Source organism: Loxodonta africana, chromosome 7 (assembly GCF_030014295.1).
Source record: "Loxodonta africana isolate mLoxAfr1 chromosome 7, mLoxAfr1.hap2, whole genome shotgun sequence".
In the NCBI taxonomy this organism is placed as follows: domain Eukaryota; kingdom Metazoa; phylum Chordata; class Mammalia; order Proboscidea; family Elephantidae; genus Loxodonta; species Loxodonta africana.
In genome coordinates this window covers 34,740,605-34,758,818 of record NC_087348.1, presented here as the reverse complement: position 1 = coordinate 34,758,818, position 18,214 = coordinate 34,740,605, and the positions used below count along the sequence as shown (strand labels likewise).

General features: G+C 40.2%; 1 protein-coding gene across 1 annotated transcript; it reads left to right on the top strand.

Moving 5' to 3' along the window:
* The first annotated feature begins 6,124 nt into the window (after positions 1-6,124).
* Positions 6,125-7,980, top strand: LOC100660976 (olfactory receptor 4X1-like). Its single transcript, XM_003412087.3, has one exon. It carries the CDS (start codon positions 6,376-6,378, stop codon positions 7,303-7,305), a length of 930 nt encoding a protein of 309 aa, XP_003412135.1. The 5' UTR covers positions 6,125-6,375; the 3' UTR covers positions 7,306-7,980.
* Positions 7,981-18,214: the final 10,234 nt, after the last annotated feature.

Genomic DNA, 18,214 nt, shown 5'->3' with positions numbered 1-18,214 from the left:
ATTGCACTGGGCAAATCAGCTGCAAAAGATTTCTTTAAAGTGTTAAAAAGCAAAGATGTCACTTTGAGGGCTAAGTGATCCAAGCCATGGTATTTTCAATTGTCTCATATGTATGCGAAAGCTGGACAATGAATAAGGAAGACTGAAGAATTGATGCATTCTAATTGTGGTGTTGGTGAAGAATATTGATTATACCATGATCTGCCAGAAGAACAAACAAATTTCTCTTGGAGGAAGCACAGCCAGAATGCTCCTTAGAAGAACTTTGTCTTATGTTCTTTGGACATGTTATGAGGGAGAACCCGTTCCTGGAGAAGATCATCATGCTTGGGAAAATAGAGGGTCAGCAAAAAAGAGGAAGATCCTTAACTTGGTGGATTGACACAGTGGCTGCAACAATGTGCTCAAACATAGCAACAATTGTGAGGATGGCACAGTACTGGGCAGTGTTTTGTTCAGTTGTAACTGGGGTCACTATGAGTTGGGGCCAGCTTGATGGTACCTATCAACAACACAGTAGCAAGTTACTTTGATTATATGTGAGGTGTTGGAAAGAAAAGTTGAAAGATACAATAATGTCCAACCTCAATGTGATGTGTTGTTATTTAGGAGACTACAGCTATCAGTTATGGAACCCCAGTCTTTTTGAAGCCCCTGCTTGTAAAAACAATGTGCTGATAATTTGTGGTTAAATGCTTAGAAATTTAAAAGTGAGCAGTTATAAGGCTCTTGTACTGGGCTTCGGGAGAGAGCTGGTTTAGCCATATACCAATACATGGGGAAACTTTGTAGAAGCAATTTTTGCTCTTTGGCTGTTTTCCCGTCTTTAAAGTGAATGAGGCAGACAAGATGATCTCAAAGGACCTCCATGTCTGGCATTTTCTGATTCAAGTGACATGTCTGAAGTGTGTGTGTGATATAGCTCACGTCCACTTGGTTCAAGTGTTCCTTGAACTGAGCAACATCATTGGTTCAATGAGAGGTGAGAGTAGGAATAGGACACTGATCGCCTCTTGAGGATGTCTGTGGTGGGGACAGAGAAAGGATATGATATCGAAGTCTCCTCTATCATTCACTTGAGAATGGTGAGGGAAAACTCCGGGGGCCAGATCTAGAGAGGGCTAATCATAAAAGGGGAAAAAGTTCCAGTTTTATAATTGGATTAATTAGAAGATACGTTTCTTAACCTCTGAATGAAACAATTGGGAAACTGACTTTTTCTCCTCTTTACAAACTCCCCAGACAAGGGATGCCAGAAAAGTTCAGGGAATTCAATTCTCTGTTCTCAATTTTCCATCTCACACACCTTAAATGCCTCAGGCATCTCAATCCTGCAAATATTATCCTCAGTCTTCCTTTTGGTCGGTTTTAGAGTCAACTGACTCTGTTCTAGTTCTATGCAACTTTCTTAGCGAGAAAGTGCTGAAGTTGACATACTGAGCTTGAGGGCTTGGTGGCACCTGGTGAGGCCATGGGGAAGATCAACATTTAGAGATGCCATTTATACATTTAACAGATTCTGAATCAGTTATATTCATTGAGCCCTTACCATGGATGGACAGACTCTCACTCAGGGGCTTTCACACACATTGGTTCCTTCCACTGGTGTTATTCTTGCTTCCACACACTTTCATACATGGGGGGGTGTTTCTTAGATTTGCTGACTCTTTCAGCAGACAGGGAGACTTTACACATCATCCTGTTCTATGTCTCTCCCTCCTAGATAAATGACAGGGTTTTGGCATCTGTGAGAAATCTACTTTATGTCTTGGCTCAGAGCAGAGGTTAGAGTCATTCTCATCTGAGCTACAGGCACCATGGCCAGGGTGGACTGGTGTGCAGAGTTAGATTTCAATCCACTGGTGAGTCATGCATTTTTCAGGAATACTCTTTTGAAAAATTCAAGTGGCCTTGCTAAGATATCCTCACATCTGGCCTTTTTTGGAGAAATGAAAATTAGCCCCATCTGAACCTGAACAGAGATTAGCCTCACAGAAGCCCAAATTTTGCTGAGGATCAAGTCTTGAGCCAAGATGGCCAGATTTTAGACGTGTGAATACTAACCCAATCTTTATATTTCTTTGATCACTTTGTCTTTAGACTTTGTTAGTGAAATAAAACTGTTTTCCTGGGGTGATGTGGTTCAAGTGAATCAGTTTTATAACTACAAAAGGCATCTAGAAGAAAAAGCTAAGGATTAAGACAACAAACAATATTCAAGGTAGGTTCATTCACTTAGTCTAAACTGGGGCATGCTTTGAATTTTATTTTCAAAGAGAAGAGCCCTTATTTTTAGACTAGATAACCTTACCCCCATATATTTTAGCTTCCCTGCTGCCTACAGCACACCCACAGTGTTACTTTGTCTTTGAAACAGGTATAGTAGCATCAAGGGATCAAACCAAAAACACTAACATCTGCTTTGTTCCCACCTCTGAACTTTGTGCTACATAGGATACAAGAGACACTGTTTCTGGCCTCAAAAGCTATCTTTTATTTATTTTTTTTCAGAGACATGACAGATACATGAGAAATAGGTAGAGAATAATTTAACCCTTGGTGACCAAGTGCTGGAGCTAAGATTTCAAGTCCCCAAGGCAAATCTTGCAACTATCTTCCTGGTGGTCCAGTTTGGTTGATTCCTGAAATATCCTCTCTTCTCCAGATCCTATAAACTCTGCCTAGGCTGTCTGGGCAGAAATTGCCCCTCGGGCAAGTAAATGACTGAAATTGAACCACATTATTGTTAATTCTCTTATTCATTCATCCATTCACTTGGAGTGTACTCTTCCGCTTTGCTTTGCTTTACTTTTTGTTATGCACATGGTTCTTTTCTCTCTCCATGTTCTCCCTCCATTCCAGAAGCGGTGAAGCAAGGGATAGACAGGGTCTGCCCCAACTAGCTGTTTGATTCTGGGTCCCAGATTCCACTTCTGTAAGATGAGGGAGTCAGTCTAGAGGATCCACAAGTTCCTTCCAAAGTTTACAGTTTATGATCACTCAGTAAAGGAAACTAGGAAGGAGTCACCATCTGTCTCTTCTGGTGACATGATATCTTTGGAGGAAAATGTGGGAGGAAAGGAATGATGGAAGAAGCCAGATGAATCTTATTTTTTAGAACTCAGTACATGTGGTTATAGGACATGGAAAGTAAAATGAGGACCATTGAGTAGGGACCAGATTCATTTTAAAGATTGAAAGCATTTTCACAGAAGTTGTTTGTTGGGGCCAGCTCATCTTAAGCTTCTACGTTCATTCTAATTTTAGGTTTTCTTAATCATAAACACTGGAAAGGTTCAGTTACTGACAGCCTGATGAGAAAACATACCTGTCCTTCATAGTTTCTTCTTTTGGCCCCAACAATTAAACAGTCAGAATTAAAGGCATTTTAGACCCCACAGGTAAAACGCCACTGTCACTGTCAATGGCTAGCTGGTCTGACGACCTCTGTATGAAATTATCTTTCAAATACTTTCCAGTTCTATTTAGAAGTACAATAAATATTAGCTTCCTTTTCTTCCTTTCTAAAACATCTTTTTACTTTTTTTGAAAAGCTGATCATTACATTATATATACATCTTGCTCTGTTAACCTTCAACAATCTAGGACAAGAAAAGAACAACTATTTTTTTTTTTTAATTTGAAAACTAAAGTGGTCCTTGCAACTCCTCTGAGAGGACCTTTCTCACTGACACCCCAAGTCAGAAGCCGTTATAGGCACAGAGAGCACTCACTTTTGAAGCTAAGTTTCACAGAAGGTAACAGAGCTTTTTTTCCCCTTGAGGATGATGCAGGCCCATCTAAGATTACTGTCTTCTATGTCAACATCCTGTGTGTAAAACATTGGCATATTTTTTTTTTAACATCCTGTGTGTAAAACATTGGCATAGGGTGTAGCGTCCGTTGTATCAATGGCAGAAGGATTAGCTGGGTACATAGAGAAGCATTGTGGGGAGGTAAAGGAGGAGCACAACAGCGAGCAGATAGCATTATCCTCATTTTACAGATAAGGATATTGAGGACCAGAGAGGTTTAGTCACTTGCCCAAAGCTACGCAGCTCATATTTGAAAAGATACATAGATGTTTCCACTACATCTTTTACTTCCACTGAGGTCTTTACGTGGCCAGTATGATAAAGATTTCATTTCAGTTTTGTCTTACATCATAAAGTGCTAGTGTTTGCCCAGAGAAATTATTCTGCAAGCTATGAAACTAACCAGGCTTCCTAACAGGCATAAGAAGGAAACTAAGGGTGGTGGGGGAAGCAAAATCACCGAGCTTCAACCACGGTTCTTGGAGGTGAGTATGGAGAAGGGGAAATATGATGCAGTAACAGGATGCCTTCAGGGTCCTGGGAGTAACGGCTAAGTAACAAGTCAGGGCTTTTAAATCTCATTTATAACAGTCCGTACTGAAATCAGAACTCCAGGGGACAGCAAGTCTACACAAGGAAAGCTTGGGTGTCAAGGCTTCTTCCTGCAGCAACAGCATCTCATAAAGGGTGTTGTTGTTTTTGTTATCCTTAGTTGCCTCCAGGTAAGCTCTAACTCCTGGCAACCTTACATATAACAAGGAAATGTTGCCTGATCCTGCACCATCCTCACAATCTTTGGCATGTTTGAACCCATGTAGCAACCACCATGTCAATCCATTTCATGGAAGGTTTCCCTCATTTTCACTGACCCTCTGCTTTACCAAACAGGATGTCATTTTAACAGAGGATGATAGGGCAGAATAAATGCACAGTAAATTATACTTTTGTGGTTTGTAATTTGTGTTTAAAATGCATAAGTCCTTTCAATTCTCAAAACAGTACTATAAAGCAAGTATTTTTATTCCTATTTCAGAAGAAAATTGTAGATTTGGAAGGGTTTCTGTACTTGCTTAAGGTCACGGAGCTAGTAAGTGGCAATGCTAGGATTTGAACCCAAGTCCTCTGACCCCAAACCCTGTGTCCCTGTCACTAGGGCACAGTGCCGTAGCCCTTTTCCAATATGATCAGGACTGGCCTGGACTGCAACCTGGCCTTTGAGGTCTGTGAATATCAATTCAGGATATTTTTGGGTTTGCTGGCAGGGCTTGTTTTACCCTGAGGGAATGACCACTTAAAAGGCTGGGATCTGGTCACCCTGTCAGTCCTCAGGGTTCTCTATAGTGCATGTCTGGGTCTCTTTAAGATGCTGTTGCTATAGGACGCAGGCCTGACACCCATCTTCCAGGCTTTCCTTGCATAGGCTTGCTCTGCTCTGGGGCTCTGATTTAAGCATCTTATGACAAGCTCATGGAACAACAGACTATGCTGTAAAATGGGACTTTAATGCCTTTGACTTGTTTCTCAGCCGTTAGCCCCAGGACTCACATTTCCCCTTCTCTATACCCACCTCCAAAGACAGTGGTCATATATTCACAACTTTGTTCCTTTTCCCCCCTTACCCTTTTTTTATGCCTGAGGGACCCTGGTTAGATTCACTGGCTGCAGAATAATTGGAGTTGAGAAATTCCAGCACTCACTGAAGGTAATCAGTCCCACATTATAGTGCAAGGCAAGCTTGATATAAAACTCTTATTTTGCACAATGTAAGGCACCCTGAAGAAATAAGAGATGTAGTAGAAACATTTACGTTTTGAAAAGTATGGACCTCCATTCAATTATGAGGAAACTCTGGTAGTGTAGTGGCTAAGTGCTATGGCTGTTAACCAAAATATCTGCAGTTCGAATCCACCAGGCACTCGTTGAAAACTTTATGGGGGCAGGTCTACTGTGTCCTATAGGGTTGCTTTGAGTTGGAATTGACTCGACGGCAATGGGTTTGGTTTTGGTTATTCAACTATGAGTTGTGTGGCTTTGAATAAGTGACTTAACTTTTCCGAATCTTGGTTTTCTTATGATAAAATATCCTCTCAGTTTTATCTTGAGGATTAAATTAGCTAACGCGTGTGCCCGTATCAAAGAAAACATTTCAAGGAAGCATTATTACCAAGCTCCAATCCTATTTTGGGAATGCCATCTGGTAGTGTAGTAGTTAAGTGCTACGTCTGCTAACCAAAGGTCAGCAGTTTGAATCTACCAGGCCCTCCCTAGAAACTTTATGGGGCAGTTCTACTCCGTCTTATAGGGGGCGCTGTGAGTTGGAATTGACTCAATGACAATGGGTTTGTTCGTTTGTTTGTTTTTTTAATCAAGCAACAGATGATTGTCCTTTCGTCCACTTGTCTTATGGAGAACATGTTTTGGGGGAACCAAAGGCAGAGCACGAACTCAGAAAGGAGCAGAATGACGGTAGTTGTGAAGGCCTGAAAAGGATGCTTCTAATTACTGATGAGAGTTCTTTGGTTTCTGTGATTCCAGGCTGTCAGACCCTGCACTTTAAGCCATGGCTGCTTCAAGCAATGTGACTGAAATAATTTTCTTGGGGCTTTCCCAGAACCAGGATGTGCAGAAGATCATTTCTGTGGTGTTTCTCCTCATGTACACAGCCATTTTGCTGGGCAATGGTCTCATTGTGGTGACCATTATGGCCAGCAAAGGCCTCATTTCCCCCATGTATTTCTTTCTCAGCTACTTGTCCTTTGTGGAGATCTGTTACTGTTCTGTCACAGCCCCCAGGCTCATCATTGACTCCTTTACTGAGAGGAAAGTCATTTCCCTGAAGGGATGCATCACACAGATATTTTTCCTCCATTTTTTTGGTGGCACCGAGATTTTTCTCCTGACAGTGATGGCCTATGACCGCTATGTGGCCATTTGCAAGCCTTTGCATTACACAGCCGTCATGAACCATCGTGTGTGTGGTCTCCTGGTGGGGGCCACCTGGGGGGGGGGCTTGCTACATTCTGCTGGGCAAACCTTCCTCATTTTCCAGCTACCCTTCTGTGGCCCCAACATGATTGACCATTACTTCTGTGATGTCCACCCTGTGTTGAAGCTGGCCAGCTCAGACACCTTCCTCATTGGCCTGCTAATCATCGCTAATGGCGGCTCCATTTCAGTGGTCAGCTTTGCTGTGCTGCTTGCTTCCTACATGGTCATCCTGCACTCGCTGAGGAGACAGACTTCAGAGGGGCGGCGCAAGGCCCTCTCCACCTGTGCCTCACACATTACAGTTGTGGGCCTGTTCTTCATACCCTGTTCCTTTGTTTACATGAGGCCCTGTGTCACCCTCCCTGTGGACAAGCTAGTGGCTGTGTTTTACACAGTGGTCACACCACTCTTAAACCCCATCATTTACTCCTTCAGGAATGCTGAAGTGAAGGACGCCATGAGGAGGCTGATGGGGAGGAAAGTGATTTGGGAAGAGAAATAGATGACGGAGTAGAGGCAAGAATCTGGGGTATCGAGGATCTTACTCTGCTTTTCCCTATAATGGAAAGAGCAGCCATGGGCTAGTCACCTTCGTTCTTTAGGTTTTGGTTTCCTTGTCTTTATGGGATTGGACTGGAGGTATATATGTGTGTATAGTGGGGTGGTGGGGGTGGTGGGTGTCCTGATTTGGGCAGACCAAGCTGACCTAGAGGGGTTGGTCGGAACGGAACAGAAGACGTGCAGGCTGTTTTGTCAGCAAATTTATGTGAGCTCCCACTAGCACTAGACTGAGCTTTCTAAAGAATCAAAATGAAACCTCTGATAAGATTCGAAGTGATTTCAAAGCACTGCACAATGCTATTCACTTTGTAAACAAAGATTTTATTTTCCATGTATCATTACCATTTTTATTTCTAAAATTCTCTGTCATTCACACCTCTCTGACCTTCTTTTTTGCCCATTTTTCTTCCTTATGCCTCCAGTTGTTTGGCTTCTTAGTTTTCTCTCAGATTATCAACTCCTTGATTTCTCTTGCTTTTCAGCCATTTCAACAAAGTGTCCAGGTAACCCACTCCCCTATACCACTGTGTATCTTGCCAGTATACATCCATTAGTACTCCACTTTTTCCCACTCTTACTCTGGACCTGCCTATTGATTAAGGTATGGGTTTCACTGCCTTTGGGTCCTCACTGCTGCCCTACAATATTTTAACCATCTCTTTGAGTTCTGTTCCCTGCAGCCATTACCCCAGACCATGAGAATGTACCCCAAAACCCTAACTACAGCTCTGCCCCTCACTCTCAGCAGATGATTTTCTTCCACATTCTTCCAGATTAATCACCCTAAAGCATTTTTCCGATTTCATCACACCCCTCCTGAAAAACCTTCAATGATTCCCCATTGCCTACTTAACTACAAACTCCTTGTTTGGTATGATCCAAATTTTGTTGTTTACAGATGGACATGCAGTTTTGCTGGTACCATTTTTAAAAAGACTATCTCTTCCCCATTCAATAGACTTTGAGGCTTTGGTGAAGAGCAGGTGACCATAGGTGGAAGGATTTACGTGTGGGTTCTAGATTCTGTTCCACTGGTCTATGTGTCATTGTGCTTGTACCGGGCTGTTTTGACTACTGTTTTTTTTTTTTAGTTGTATAGTAGGTTCTGAGGTCAGGTAATGAGAGGCATTCTACTCTGTTTTTCTTCTTCAGTAATGATTTACTTACCCGGGGCATCTTTCCTTTCTACATAAAGTTAATGATTAGTTTTCTCATCTCTTTAAAGAGTCCTGTTGGTATTTGGATTGGGATTGCATTGTATTTAATCTACCTATCCATAAATATAGTATGCTTTTCCGTTTATGTAGGTGTCTTCTTGGTTTCTTGCAGTGGTGTTTTATACTTTTCTTTGTATAGGTCTTTTACATCCCTGGTTAGGTTTATTTCTATTTTATTATTTTTTATAGATTGTATTTATAATTATAGATTGTATTGCTTCTGTGATTTTTCATAGCTATCTTTTTTTTTTTTTTATCTTTACTGGTGTATAGGAATCCAACTGATTTTCACATGTTTATCTTGTATCCTGCTATTCTGATGAATCTTTCTATTAGTTCCAGTAGTTCTCTTGTGGAGTCTTTAGGGTTCTGTATGTATAGCATAATATCATCTGCAAACAGAGACAGTTTTATGTCTTCCTTTCCAATTTCTATGCCCTTTACGTCTTTTTCTTGCTTTATTGTTCTGTCTAGGACTTCCACCACAATGTTAAATGTTGTTGTTGTTAGGTGCCATCGAGTTGGTGCCGACTCATAGCAACCCTATGCACAACAGAATGAAACACTGCCCTGTCCTGTGCCATCCTTACAATCGTTGTTATGCCTGAGCCCATTGTTACAGCCACTGTGTCAATCCACCTCATTGAGGTCTTCCTTTTTTCTGCTGCCCCTGTACTTTGCCAAGCATGATGTCTTTCTCCAGAGACTGATCCCTCCTGACAACATGTCCAAAGTATGTAAGATGCAGTCTCGCCATCCTTGCTTCTAAGGAGCGTTCTGGTTGTACTTCCGAGACAGATTTATTTGTTCTTCTGGCAGTCCATGGTATATTCAATATTCTTCACCAGCACCACAATTCAAAGGCATCAATTCTTCGGTCTTCCTTATTCATTGTCCAGCTTTCACATGCATATGATGTGATTGAAAATACCATGGCTTGGGTCAGGGGCACCTTAGACTTCAAGGTGACATCTTTGGTCTTCAACACTTTAAAAGTCCTTTGCAGCAGATTAGCCCAATGCAATGCGTCTTTTGATTTCTTGACTGCTGCTTCCGTGGCCGTTGATTGTGGATCCAAGTAAGATGAAATCCTTGATGATTTCAATCTTTTCTCTGTTTATCATTAGGTTGCTTATTGGTCCAGTTGTGAGGATTTTTGTTTTCTTTATGTTGAGGTGCAATCCATACTGAAGGCTGTGGTCTTTGATCTTCATTAATAAGTGCTTCAAGTCCTCTTCACTTTCAGCAAGGAAGGTTGTGTCATCTGCATAACACAGGTTGTTAATGAGTTCCACCAATCCTGATGCACTGCTCTTCTTCATATAGTCCAGCTTCTCGGATTATTTGCTCAGCATACAGATTGAATAGGTATGGTGAAAGAATACAACCCTGGCGCACACCTTTCCTGACTTTCAACCAATCAGTATCCCCTTGTTCTGTCCGAACAACTGCCTCTTGATCTATGTAAAGGTTCCTCATGAGTACAATTAAGTGTTCTGGAATTCCCATTCTTTGCGATGTTACCCACAATTTGTTATGATCCACACAGTCGAATGTCTTTGCATAGTCAATAAAACACAGGTAAACATCCTTCTGGTATTCTCTGCTTTCAGCCAGGATCCATTTGACATCAGCAATGGTATCCCTGGTTCCACGTCCTCTTCTGAAATTGGCCTGAATTTCTGGCAGTTCCCTGTCGATATACTGCTGCAGCCGTTTTTGAATGATCTTCAGCAAAATTTTGCTTGCGTGTGATATTAATGTTATTGTTCTGTAACTTACACATTCAGTTGGATCACCTTTCTTGGGAATAGGCATAAATATGGGTCTCTTCTAGTCAGCTGGCCAGGAAGCTGTCTTCCGTATTTCTTGGCATAGACCGGTGAGCACCTCCAGCGCTGCATCCATTTGTTTAAACATCTCAATTCATACTCCATCAATTCCTGGAGCCTTGTTTTTTGCCAGTGCCTTCAGAGCAGCTTGGACTTCTTCCCTCAGTGCCATTGGTTCCTGATCATATGCTACCTCTGGAAATGGTTGAGCACAGACTAATTTTTTTTGGTGTAATGACTCTGTGTATTCCTTCCATCTTCTTTTGATGCTTCCTGCATCATTTAATATTTTCCCCATAGAATCCTTCACTATTGCAACTTGAGGCTTGAATTTTTTTCTTCAGTTCTTTCAGCTTGAGAAACACCGAGCATGTTCTTCCCTTTTGCTTTTCCATTTCCAGGTCTTTGCACATGTCATTCTAATACTTTACTTTGTCTTCTTGAGAAACCCTTTGAAATCTTCTGTTCAGTTCTTTTACTTCATCAATTCTTCCTTTTGCTTTAGCTGCTCGACGTTTGAGAGCAAGTTTCAGAGTCTCCTCTGACATCCATCTTGGTCTTTTCTTTCTTTCCTGTTTTTTTCAATGACCTCTTGCTTTCTTCATGCATGATGTCCTTCCACAACTCGTGCGGTCTTCGGTCACCAGTGTTCACTGCGTCAAATCTATTCTTCAGATGGTCTCTAAATTCAGGTGGGATATACTGAAGGTCATATTTTGGCTCTCGTGGACTTGCTCTGATTTTCTTCAGTTTCGGCTTGAACTTGCACATGGGCAATTGATGGTCTGTTCCACAGTCGGCCAGTGGCCTTGTTCGGACTGATGATATTGAGCTTTTCCACTGTCTCTTTCCACAAATGTAGTCAATTTGATTCCTGTGTGCTCCATCTGGCGGGGTCCATGTGTATAGTCACTGTTTATGTTGGTGAAAGAAGGTATTTGCAATGAAGAAGTCTTTGGTCTTGGAAAATTCTATCATTCGATATTCACCATTGTTTCTATCACCAAGGCCATATTTTCCAACTACTGCTCCTTCTGCTTTGTTTCCAACTTTCGCATTCCAATCTCCAGTAATTATCAATGCATGTTGATTACATGTTCGATCAATTTCGGACTGCAGCAGCTGATAAAAATCCTCTATTTCTTCATCTTTGGCCCTAGTGGTTGGTGCGTAAATCTGAATAATAGTCATATTAACTGGTCTTCCTTGTAGGCGTATGGATATTATCCTATCACTGACAGCATTGTACTTCAGGATAGATCTTGAAATGTTCTTTTTGATGATGAATGCAACACCATTCCTTTTCGAGTTGTCATTCCCAGCATAGTAGACTATATGATTGTCCGATTCAAAATGGCCAATACCAGTCCATTTCAGTTCACTAATGCCTAGGATATCGATGTTTATGCATTCCATTTCATTTTTGAAGATTTCTAATTTTCCTAGATTCACACTTCGTACACTCTAGGTTCCGATTATTAATGGATGTTTGCAGCTGTTTCTTCTCATTTTGAGTCGTGCCACATCAGCAGATGAAGGTCCCGAAAGCTTTACTCCACCCACGTCATTAAGGCTGACTCTACTTTGAGGAGGCAGCTCTTCCCCAGTCTGTTTTTGAGTGCCTTCCAACCTGGGGGACTCATCTTCCCACACTATATCAGACAATGTTCTGCTGCTATTCATAAGGTTTTCACAAGCTAATGCTTTTCAGAAGTAGACTGTTGGGCCCTTCTTCCTAGTCTGTCTTAGTCTGGAAGCTCAGCTGAAACCTGTCCTCCATGGGTGACCTTGCTGGTATCTGAACACCGGTGGCATAGCTTCCAGCATCACAGCAACACACAAGCCTCCACAGTACGACAAACTGACAGACACCTGGGGGCATGTTAAACAGGAGTGGCGATAAATGGCATCTTTGTCTTTTTCCTGTTCTCAGGGGGAATGTTTTCAGCCTCTTGCCATTGGGAATGATGTCAGTTGTTGCTTTCACATAACCAAAAAATGTGTTGCTGTTGAGTTGATTATGATTCATAGTGACCCTAAAGGACAGAGTAGAACTGCCCCATAGGGTTTCCAAAGAGTGTCTGCTGGATTCAAACTGCTGAACTTTTGGTTAGCAGTCCCTAACTACTATACCACCAGGGTTTCCTGCTTGTGTATAGATGCCGTTTTTATGTTGAGTAATTTCCCTTCTATTCCTATTTTCTTAGGAGTTTTTGTCAGGTATGGGTGTTGGACTTTATCAAATGCCTTTTTTGCATCGATCCAGATGATCACGTGTTTCTTTTATTTATGCGGTGGATTACGTTGATTGATTTTCTATTGTTGAACCATCCTTGCATACCTGCTTGGTTGTGGTGTATTATAATTTTTTCAAATATGATGCTGAATTGTATTGGCCAGAATTTTGTTGAGATTTTTTGCACCTATATTCATGAGAGATATTGGTCTGTAATTTTTTGTGTGGTGTCTTTGCTTGGTTTGGAAACCCTTGTGTCATAGTGGTTAAGTGCTATGACTGCTAACCAAAGGGTCAGCAGTTTGAATCCACCAGGCACTCCTTGGAAACTCTATGGGGCAGCTCTACTCTGTCCTATAGGGTCTCTATGAGCTGGAATCTACTCGAAGGTAGTGGGTTTGGTTTGCTTTTTTTGGTTGCTTTGTTCTGGTGTCAGGGTTATGCTGGCTTCATAGAATAAATTTGGAAGTGTCCCTTCCTTTTATATGTCCTGAAATAGTGTGAGTAGTACTTGTTCGATTCCTTCTCTACATGTTTGGTAGAATTCTCCAGTGAAGCCATCTGTGCCAGGACTTTTTTTGTTGAGAGTTTTTTTTTTTTTTTTGTATTCCCTCTTCAGTGTCTTCTCTTGTTATGTATCTGTCCAGACTTCGTACCTCAGATTGTGTTAGTTTAGGTAGGCAGTGTATTTCGAAAAAATTGTCCACTTCCTCTAGGTTTTCAAACTTGTTGAAATACAGTTTTTCGTGGTACTGTTACGATCCTTTTTATTTAGTTGGGTCTGTTTTATTTCAGTTAGATTTGTCCCGTATTTCATTTCTTATTTGGATTATTTGCTTCCTCTCCTGTTTTTCTTTTGTCCATTTGTCCAATGTTTTGTCAAATTCTTTGATCCTTTTAAAGAACTAACTTTTGGTTTTGTTGATTTTTTTCTATTATCTACTCTCTCTATCATTTATTTTTGCTCTGATCTCTATTATTTCCTTTCTTCTGGTGGCTGTGAGCTTCTTTTTCTGTTTTCTTTCTATTGTTTTGAGTTGTAAAGATAATGTTTTGATTTTATACCTTTCTTCTTTGTTAAAGTATACAACTATTACTATAAACTGACGTCTGAGCACTGCCTTTGTTGTGTCCCAAAGGTTTTGACATGATACGTTTTCATTCTTCTTTGATTCTAGGAATTTTTTTAATGCCATCTTTCATTTCTTCTATTACCCAGTTTTTTTAAAGCAAGCTGTTATTCTGTTTCCACGTGTTTCATTTTTTTTCCTTGCTTTACCTGTTATTAATTTCTAGTTTGATGGCATTGTGATAAGAGGAAATACTTTGTATTATCTCAATGTTTTGGATTTTGTTGAGGGGTCCTTGTGGCTAAGATGTGGTCTAATCTGGAGAAGATTCTATGTATATTGAAAAAAATGTATACTTTGCTGCTGTTGGGTGGAATGTTCTATGTATATGTGTGAGGTCACATTTGTTGATTGTGGCCTTTAGATCTTCTGTATTTTTGTTAACTTTCTTTCTAGATATTCTGTCCTTTACCGAGAGTGGAGTGTTGAAGTCTACTTTTACTGTGGAACTGTCGGTTTTTCTTTTCAGTGCTGTTAGAGGTTGTTTTATGTATTTTGGAGCCCTGTTATTGGGTGTGTAGATATTTGTTATGGTATGTCCTCATGGTGAATTATTCCTTTAGTCCTCGTATAACGCCCTTTCTTGTCTTTTATGGTGGATATTTCCTTCAAGTCTATATTATTTGAGATTAGTATTGCCATTCCTCCTCTTTTTTGGTTGCTGTTTGCTTGATATTTTTTTTTCACCCTTTGACTTTTAATATATTTATGTCTTTGTACCTAAGGTGTGTCTCTTGTAGACAGCATATTGATGGGTCCTGTCTTTTTAATCCATTCTGTTACTCTCTATCTCTTTACAGGTGTATTTAAGCCATTTATGTTCAGTGTGATTATTGGTAGCTGTGAGAATTGCTGTTGTCTTGTAGTGCTTTTTCTTTTTCTGGTGCCTACTTTTTTTTCTTTTTTGTTCCTTTTACTCTCCTGTGCTCAGTTCCTTTTGTTTGTGAATTTTCCTTTTTTCGTTTTTATAGATTTTGTGTTTACTGAGACTTTTTGTGTTTCTTTATTTTGATGAGTAGGTTTGTTAACTTTCTTTGTTGTTACCTTGAAATTTAACCCTATCTTTGTAAGTCTGAACCAGTCTTTTATTACTTGATGTCACCTTGACTTCCTCTCCACTTGAAAGTTAAATACCCACATCATTTGTTCCCCCTTTTATTGTTCTGACATTGTTGTCATTCACAGATTGATGTCTCTGGTTCTCTATTGTAAATCTTTTAGTTTTGTTTTATCCTTGAGAGTTGATTACCTAGGTTGGTATCTGGCTGATGCTGTCCTGTGTCCTAGATTCAGTTTGCTCTCTCATGTTGTTGCTTCTCTATCCAAAGGAGTCTCTTTAATAATTTTCGTAGGTTTGGTTTCTACATATTTCCTTAAATTCTGTTGATCTAGAAATGTCTTAATTTTGCCATCATGTTTGCATGAGAGTTTTGCAGGATATATTATTCTTGATTGGCAATTTCTTTCTTTCAATGTTGTATGTATGTCGTCCCATTGTTTTCTTGCCTGTATGGCTTCTGCTGCATAATCAGAGATTATTCTTGTTTCCCCTTTGTATGTGACTATTCATTTCTCTCGAGCTGCTCTCGGGATTGTTTATTTGTATTTGGCTTTGGCGACTGTGACTATGATATGTCTTGGTGAATTTCTTTTGGGATCTATCCTATCCTATTTGTTCAGGTTCTTGGATGGTCAGCTTTTCATCTTTCATGATATTAGTGAATTTTTCTGTCGGTAAATCTTTAATATTCCTCTCTGTGTTTCCGTTTTATCTTGATGTTCTCAGAATCTGATCACACGTAGATTTTTGCCCTTGATTGTATCCCACATAGTTCTTAGGATTTCTTCATTTTTGTTCATTCTTTTTTCTGATTTTTCCTCAAAGTGTTATCCATAAATTTGTCTTCAATTTTGCTGATTCTGTCTTTCATTTTTTCATATTTGCTCCCAACACCTTCTATTGCATTGTCCATTTCTGAAATTTTGTCGTTTATCTTTTGGATTTCTAATTGCTGTTTTTTTTTTTTTAAATGATTTCTGATGTTTATTTATTTTGACATTTTGTCCTTGTATTATTTTCCTGAAATTTTCCATTGATTTCTCGGTGTTTTCCCTGATTTTATTTGTATTTTCAATAATTTTATCTTTTTTATTTATTTATTGTGCTTTAAGTGAAAGTTTAGAAATCAAGTCAATCTCTCGTACACAAAGTTATGCACGCCTTGCTGTGTATTCCTAGCTGCTCCCCCTCTAATGAGACTGCACATTCCTCCTCTCCACCCTGTATTCTCCATGTTCATTCAACCAGCTGCTGTCCCCCTCTGCCTTTTCATCTCGCCTCCAGACAGGAGTTGCCCACATAGTCTCATGTGTCTACTTGAGGCAAGAATCTCAGTCCCCACCAGTATAGTTTTCTGTCTTATAGTCCTGTCCAATTCCAGTCTGAAGAGTTAGCTTTGGGAATGGTGCCAGTCTTGGGCTAACAAAGGTTTCAGGGACCATGACCTCCAAGGTCCCTCTAGTCTCAGTCATACCATTAAATCTGACCTTTTTGCTAGAATTTGAGATCTGCATTGCACTTTTCTCCTGCTCCATCAGGGATTCTCTGTTGTGTTCCCTGTCAGGGCAGTGATTGGTGGTAGCCGGGCACTATCTAATTTTTCCAGTCTCAAACTGATGGGGTCTCTGGTTTATGTGGCCTTTTCTGTCTTTTGGGCTCATCTTTACCATATGTCTTTGGTTTTCTTCATTCTCCTTTGCTCCAGGTGGGTTGAGGCCAGTTGATGCATCTTAGATGGCCACTTGCTAGCATTTGAGACCCCAGATGCATCTCACCAAAGTTTTCTTAATACATTTTGTTATGCTAGTTGACCTAGATGTCCCCTGAAACCAAGGTCCTCAAACCTCTGTCCCTGCTACTCTGGCCTTTGAAGGGTTTGGTTGTATTCAGGACACTTGTTTGCTTTTGGTTTAGGCCAGTTGCGCTGACCTCTCCTGTTTTGTGTGTTGTTTTTCCTTTCACCTAAAGTAGTTCTTGTCTACTATTTAATTAGTGACTACTCCTCTTCCTCCCTACCCACCCTCGAAACCATCAGAGAAAATTTTCTTCTGTGTTTAAATTTTTTCTAGAGTTCTTATAATAGTGGTCTCATGCAATATTTTTCCTTTTGCAACTGACTAATTTTACTCAGAATAATGCCTTCCAGATTCTTCCATGTTATGAGATGTTTTATGGATTCATCGTTGTGCTTAATCGTTGTGTTGTATTCATTATGTGAATATACCATAATTTATCCTCTCATCCATTTATGGGCACCTTTGTTGCTTCCATTTTTTGCTATTGTAAACAGTGCTGCAATGAGCATGGGTGTGCATATATCTCTTTGTGTGAAGGCTCTTATTCCTCTAGGATATATTCCAAGGAGTGGAATTGCTGGATCATATGGCAGTTCTATTTCTAGCTTTTTAAGGAAGTGCCAAATTGATTTTCAAAGTGGTTGAGCCATTTTACACTCCCACCAGCAGTGTGTAAGTGTTCCATTCTCTCCAACATTTACTATTTTGTGTTTTTTGGGTTAATGCTAGCCTCATTGGGGTGAGATGGTATCTCATCGTAGTTTCCATTTTCATTTCTCTAATGGCTACTGATTGTGAGCATTTCCTCATGTAGCTGTTAGCTGTCTTTGGTGAAGTACCTGTTCATGTCCTTTGCCTTTTTTTTTAATTGGGTTATTTGTCTTTCTGTTCTTGAGTTTTTGCGGTATCGTGTAGATTTTAGAGATCAGACGCTGATAGGAATTGTCATAGCCAAAAACATTTTCCTAGTCTGTAGGTAATCTTTTTACTGTTTTGGTGAAATCTTTGGATGAGCATAGGTATTTGATTTTCAGGAGCTCCTGGTTATCTAGTTTTTCTTCTGGTGTTTGTGAATTGTTAGTAATGTTTTGTGTACTGTTTATGCCATATATTAAGGCTCCTAGCATTGTCCCTATTTTTTCTTCCATGATCTTTATCATTTTAGATTTTATATTTAGGTCTTAGTTCCATTTTGAGTTAGTTTTTCTGCATGGTGTGAGGTATGGGTCCTGTTTCATTTTTTTTTTGCAGATGGATATCCAGTTATGCCAGCACCATTTGTTAAAGAGGCCATCTTTTCCCCATTTAATGGACTTTGGGCCTTTGTCAAATATCAGCTGCTCATAGGTGGATGGATTTATGTCTGGATTCTCATTTCTGTTCTATTGGTCTGTGTATCTGTAGTTGTACCAGTACCAGGCTGTTTTGACTACTGTGGTGATATAATAGGTTCTAAAATCAGGTAATGTGAGGTCTCTCAATTTGTTCTTCTTTTTCGGCAATGCTGCACTTATTTGGGGCCTCTTTTCCTTCCATATGAGGTCGGTGATTTGATTCTCCATCTCATTAAAAAATGTCA

Bases quoted from the DNA above. Each gene is read 5' to 3' on its own strand.
- LOC100660976 (XM_003412087.3), top strand. From the start codon at position 6,376: ATGGCTGCTTCAAGCAATGTGACTGAAATAATTTTCTTGGGGCTTTCC.